Consider the following 6,048-nt stretch of genomic DNA (forward strand, 5'->3'; position numbering starts at 1 on the left):
CCCCCATGCCCCCCCCCCTGGATCCGCCCTTGTGTCGTTCTTCGTCTATTGCCCGTGGACCGAGCGAGAAAGAAATTTGATGTTAACGATTAAAGACCGTAAACCGATTAGTTTCATAGTTTGGTCCAGTACGAGTAACGAACACTTACTTTGCTCCCCACTACCACTTGGGACAGACAGCGGGCACAACTGTCAATCAGTGACAGTGACAGTTCAATAAGCGCAACTTTGCAGGTTATGGCAGAGTTGTAGGAAACTGTTTCGATTCCGTTCCCTGAACGATCGCCGTGGGTTGATCCAGTCGCCAACTCCCCCGTTTTCCGCCTACGTTGCAAAGTTAATTACGGCGCCCACGTGACTTTTCCCATCTCACACCAAAGCGGCATTTGACGTTGTGTAAAAAAGGTCATGCGACGCCTAGTCAAGCGACATCCAACAGGTAGCACATCCGACCATACCCGAAGTGAGCCGATCTACCCTGGGAACGTGCCGAACTTTTCATCTCAGCGTTGCGGTCTCTTTGGTATCCCCCCTCTTCGCTCTTTTCCGCGCAACGTGATGTCTGGTCAGCTCGTGTCGGATGCTGCGATCGAATGAATCCAAGCGCTGCTGCCGCTAGTATCTGTTTTGATTCAAATCGCTTTTTGGATTTCCTCAACAAGGAAACTTTTCGACTGTCCATCCTGATTAGCGTGGCTAATAAAGATGGACATTTTACAGAACAGTACTCAATAGTCACAAGGACAGGGCCCTTTTGTCCCAAAGACAAAAGCTGTTTGACTTTCTACAGTCAATTCTGGTCGACCCATCGCAGAAGATCAGCCAAAATAATGGTGTCTTCAATTCTTGGCCAGCCCTTTTATGGTCGGTTCCTCGAACTGGCACGGTGGGACCACCCGTGGGAGCAGGGTGGCCAACTAATTGCACCCCTAATCCCACTTCGGAAGGAACGGTGCGGCAACATTGTAAATAGATGGGAGCAGGTCAGTTTAGGCAGATTTAGCTGTTCAGAATCCACGCGACAGACTCATTCGAGTACCAGGTTTCAAAGCAGTTGGAGGTACCGTCTTGTACCGAGTCCGCTTTGAGCGCGCTACAATGGTTGCTATCAACGGACAAACAAACTTGTGCAGTGTTCCTGCTGGTGTTCCCGCGAGTGTTCCTGCCAGTGTTTCACAACCGAGTCCTTCAGCTTCGAACAGCGACAGTGTTAATGGAAACTTCCGAGTGATCATGGACACTTCGACCACTGCTGTTGGTGCCAGCAGCAGGGGTGCCGGCAGAGTCACAGACAATCGACGGGTAGGTTCAAGTTTCAAATGTTTCAACTATATGGCTTTTGAAAGTTTTCCCGTCATTTTGGTGCGTTGCCAACGTTCTCCTGCACCAGGGGCTTACAATGTGCCCTGGGGTTCCCCCTGCGGACCAAGTCAGGAGACCGTGGAGGCCCAATTCAATATGAGCGCATTTGGGGCAAAAGTGGTTGTTTATAAACTGTGTCACCACGAAGTTAAAATGGGTTTGCAGGCAATGATTTCTCCACTCCAGTGGGCGGAAGGTTGAAGAAGGTCTGTTGGGTTTTGGGGAGATATGCAGCAAACCCGTTAAGCTGGTGACAAAGTTGCTCCTGCAATTTCTTCCCGGTTGAAAAAGGCCCGTTTTCTCATTATTCCTCGTTTTGAAAATGCGAAATGATGTCTCCTTTGTAGACATCAGCGTTTGAAAAGCTGGTCAACACCAGGTTAAATTGAGCAAACACCAAAAATTTGCTCTGGCTTTACAATTTTGTCAACATTTTTGTGAGTTTGAAGCAACCGAGCGCCGGATCAAACGCCTGTTGCACATCATCGAACCTCTCATTCCGTTTGAGTTGGGCGTGGAAAATGCCCATTTTGCATGTGGGAACACGTCACTATTCCATATTTATTGATTTGCCGAACAAGAACAGGCGGGTCGGTTTATAATCCTGTCATGAATAAACATCCTCCACCTACTAAAATCGCTAACTGCTTCGAGTTCCAGCTATATCGTCAATGTAAACGATTTGGCCAATTACAGTAAACAACAGGGAACGGAACAGCGTAGTACCGATGTTAAAAAAACAATCACGGCACAACCTCAATTAAAACAATGGCTCGTATAGTAGTACCCTGACACGTTTTTGCAGTAGGCGATTTTAACGGCACGTAATGCTAACGCTATCGATTGTTTTTTGAGTCGGTTATTCCTGAAAATCATCGGAATATTGTTAATTCTAAAGGTTATTCGGGTACTTTTCTTCCTTCTTGATTTATGTATTGGAGTTTGTTCTTCTTTTGAAACATTTATTTCGTTAATTGTGTTCTCTATCTTCAACTTACTTCGATCCGTCGGGCCAAAAGCTGTCTGTTTGGTTTCCATTGGAAAGTCTGCATTATTTTCTTCAAAGGTTGCAAACACTTTCAAGTACGTCCATCTGCTTGAACACAAAAACTGAGTAGAGAATCAGTAGGTTGAAAAATGTAGCAAATGAAGCAGTAGACGAAGTTCACCACGAACTGATAATAGAAAAGGACGATACGTGGGTGACCTATTTGGTTGCTTTTACTTGCAGTTTTAGTAAGAAAACATTTTCGATCGTTCATAAATTGTCTAAAAACGCTTTGGAAATTCGCCTTTTCGAAGTATTTATACACGAAAATTAGATTTTCCGGCGCTGTTTGCGGCTAAATCGTGTTTTAGGTACCAACAATTCATGACTCGAGACGAAAAATTGTCGCTAAAATTCATAATAATTCTGTTTTTGGTCAAAGTTTGGGTAAATTCGCTCTGGGCTCTAAAGCATGTCGATGTTGTGCCGAGAACAACAACAACAGAAAAAACAGTTTGGAATTTTTTTGCAATAAAATCAGTGTCGTGTTCTTAGGGCTTGGCACAACAAACGCATACGATTCTAAAGGTTTTCAAAGTTGTGCCAAGCCCTTCGGACACAACACTGTTTGAAGAACATCAGAAAAATCATGACACAGTTTTAAAGGTGCTTTTGCATTTGGAATCTTATGCAAACGCATAAGATTCTAAAGGTTTCTCAAAGTTGTGCGGAGCCCTTCGGGCACGACACTGGTTGAAGAACAACAACAGACAAATCAGAAAATACAGTTTTAAAAGTTTTTTTTTTGCAAAAAATCAGTCTCGTGTCCGAAGTGCTCGGCACAACAAACGCATAAGATTCTAAAGGTTCTCAAAGTTGTGCCGAAGCCTTCGGGTACGACACTGTTTGAAGAACAACATAAAATACAGTTTTAAAGGTTTTTTCTTAGACAAAATCAGTTTCGTGTCCGAAGGACTCGGCACAAGAAGCGCATAAGATTCTAAAGATTCTCAAAGTTTAAAACAACAACATAACAATCAGAAAATACAGTTTGGAAGATTTTTTTGCAATAAAATCAGTGTCGTGTCCGAAGGGCTCGGCACAACAAACGCATGAGATTCTAAAGGTTCTCAAAGTTGTGCCGAGCCCTTCGGATACGACACTGTTTGAAGAACAACAGAAAATACAGTTTTAAAGTTTTTTACTTAAAAAAAATCAGTTTTGTGTCCGAAGGGCTCGGCGCAAGAAGCGCATAAGATTCTAAAGATTCTCAAAGTTTAAAACAACATCACAAAAATTAGAAAATACAGTTTGGAAGGTTTTTTTRCAATAAAGTCAGTGTCGTGTCCGAAGGGCTCGGCACAAGAAACGCATAAGATTCAGAAGATTCTCAAAGTTTAAAACAACAGCACAAAAATTAGAAAATACAGTTTGGAAGGTTTTTTTGCAATAAAATCAGTGTCGTGTCCGAAGGGCTCGGCACAAAAAACGCATAAGATTCTAAAGGTTCTCAAAGTTGTGCCGAGCCCTTCGGGTACGACACTGTTTGAAGAACAACAGAAAATAAAGTTTTGAAGGTTTTTTCTTAAAAAAATCAGTTTCGTGTCCGAAGGGCTCGGCACAAGAAGCGCATAAGATTCTAAAGATTCTCAAAGTTTAAAACAACAACACAAAAATTAGAAAATACAGTTTGGAAGGTTTTTTTGCAATAAAATCAGTGTCGTGTCCGAAGGGCTCGGCACAAGAAACGCATAAGATTCTAAAGATTCTCAAAGTTGTGCCAATCAAAGTTATCAAAATTTTTTGCATGAAAATCAGGGTCTGCTCAAAGAACTCAGCAGAACAAACACATTGGAAAGTATTGGCGGTTGAAGTTGTGCCGAACACCCGATTTCGTTCATCTGTCGCCTCAATCGGCTGATTTTTTTGCATAAAACTGGAAAAAATATATGAATTGAGACCTAGCGGAGGATCTACATTTCCATTGACATCAAGCCGTTTATGCAGCTTGGCAATACCGCGTGAAGTTTAGCCGAAAAATGGCGATTTTGGTAGAACGTGGCAACTGTTTTTTGGCTAAATTTATGGCCGATCCATGACTTTTTCCCACTGAAACTGCCCAAATCACGGGTACTAAAAAAAACATGCAAAAAAGCGGAAAAGCCCTAGTTTAGAATCCATTAGTCCCCATTGTAGAAGCACGCAAGAAACAGATCAAAGTCCAATCAATGACAATGCAAAATCCACCTCAATTGGCGTGTGAGTGTGAAGAAAAATGTCTTCAGCACTCTTTTTTCCCAACAATCTTCAGAAATGATGGCATGGATCGTGCACACTGCAGAAATTGTCCACAAGGTGCCGACTAATTCCAGTCGGCAAAAATTAATTAATTTTGCGCAAACTGACTAACGTGGTCTGTGCGAAAAGCCTTGGAGGAAGCGTCCGAACGTTCCGACGCCGTCGCGGATATTTGATCAGAGCCGGCGTCTCGGCTAAATATAAAACAAAAGAGCGTCCCGGCACGTTGCCAAGTCGGGCACGAGGCTGCCACGCTTGACGCAACCGTTTTCCCACGCCAAGATTCTTAGCATAGGAGTGCCTCAAGCAAGGTCGTCTTACTTCTATACAGTGTCCCAAATGCCGTTCAGTTTTCCCGTTTTCATCTCGTCGGCCAGCCTCTATGCCGCAAATTGCACCACTTTTCCAGTTGGTTCAGTTGAGCGCACCTCAAAGCCTCTGGGCCAAAAAGCCTCTTTGAGGACGATTGAGGGTGTTGACCTACCGGAACATTGAGCATGCTTCCGATGGAAAATACGGTCAATGCGTGGCTGTATGGGAGTGTAATCGTTGATTTGTTGATTTGCAGAGCAATAAGCCAATCATGGAGAAGCGAAGACGGGCGAGGATCAACAATTGCCTCAACGAACTGAAAACCCTGATTCTAGACGCCATGCAAAAAGATGTGAGTAGCTCGTTTTCTAGCTTGCTTCGTCCTCTGAAAACGAAATTCCCTCCTTCCAGCCGGCCAGACACTCCAAGCTGGAAAAGGCCGACATTCTGGAAATGACCGTAAACTACCTGCGCACCCTCCAGCGCCAAAAGCAGACCATGTCTACTGTTGCCGACCCAGCCTCTGTAGGTAAATTCCGGGCGGGGTTCACCGAATGTGCCACCGAAGTAGACCGATTCCCAAACATGGACCCTGTAGTGAAACGCAAACTCCTCCAGTACCTGGCCAGTTACCTGAACCAGACCTGCAAGTCACCAGACGCGCCCCAAGTCCAAGTGCACATCTTGCCCAACCCCCAGCGGTCTCCTGAGCAACAGGTGCCTCAGCCCGGCATCATTCTGAGCAACGGCTCTGGATCTGGGGTGCAACTGGTGCCCACTCGGCTCCCCAACGGCGACATTGCTCTGGTTCTGCCAGCGTCGGCTCAGAACCAGCACGCTGTGCCCACGCCAGTGCCACTGTTGGTGCCGATCGAGCCAGAGCGCGGCGCCCGATCAGTTTCTGAGGCATCCAGCTACAGTCCCAGTCCTGAGCCCATGGACCTAGTGTACTGTTCGGCGCAGCAGAAGCCTCTGTCGTTGGTGGTGCGGAAGCCGGATCAGTGCGAGGAGAATTTACCTGAGTCGGTTTGGAGGCCTTGGTGAAATTCGGGATCAGTCCAGAGACTGCAGTAGTTGACTCTAATTAA

General features: G+C 45.2%; 2 protein-coding genes across 2 annotated transcripts in view; both read left to right on the forward strand.

Annotated features, from left to right (window-relative positions):
* LOC109545479 (facilitated trehalose transporter Tret1) overlaps window positions 1-6,048 on the forward strand; it is a 48,692-nt gene that overhangs the window by 19,874 nt on the left and 22,770 nt on the right. The gene's annotated exons all lie outside the window — the stretch shown is intronic.
* Window positions 884-6,043, forward strand: LOC109545589 (protein hairy; the record flags this gene model as incomplete). Its single annotated transcript, XM_019916366.2, is given in 3 exon segments — window positions 884-1,302; window positions 5,217-5,312; window positions 5,372-6,043. Coding segments are annotated over 3 exon segments (933 nt in total). The 5' UTR covers window positions 884-1,098.

This window comes from Dendroctonus ponderosae, unplaced genomic scaffold (genome assembly GCF_020466585.1).
Source record: "Dendroctonus ponderosae isolate FM_Combo_2020 unplaced genomic scaffold, Dpon_F_20191213v2 Dpon_F_20191213_5, whole genome shotgun sequence".
NCBI classification, from domain to species: Eukaryota; Metazoa; Arthropoda; class Insecta; order Coleoptera; family Curculionidae; genus Dendroctonus; species Dendroctonus ponderosae.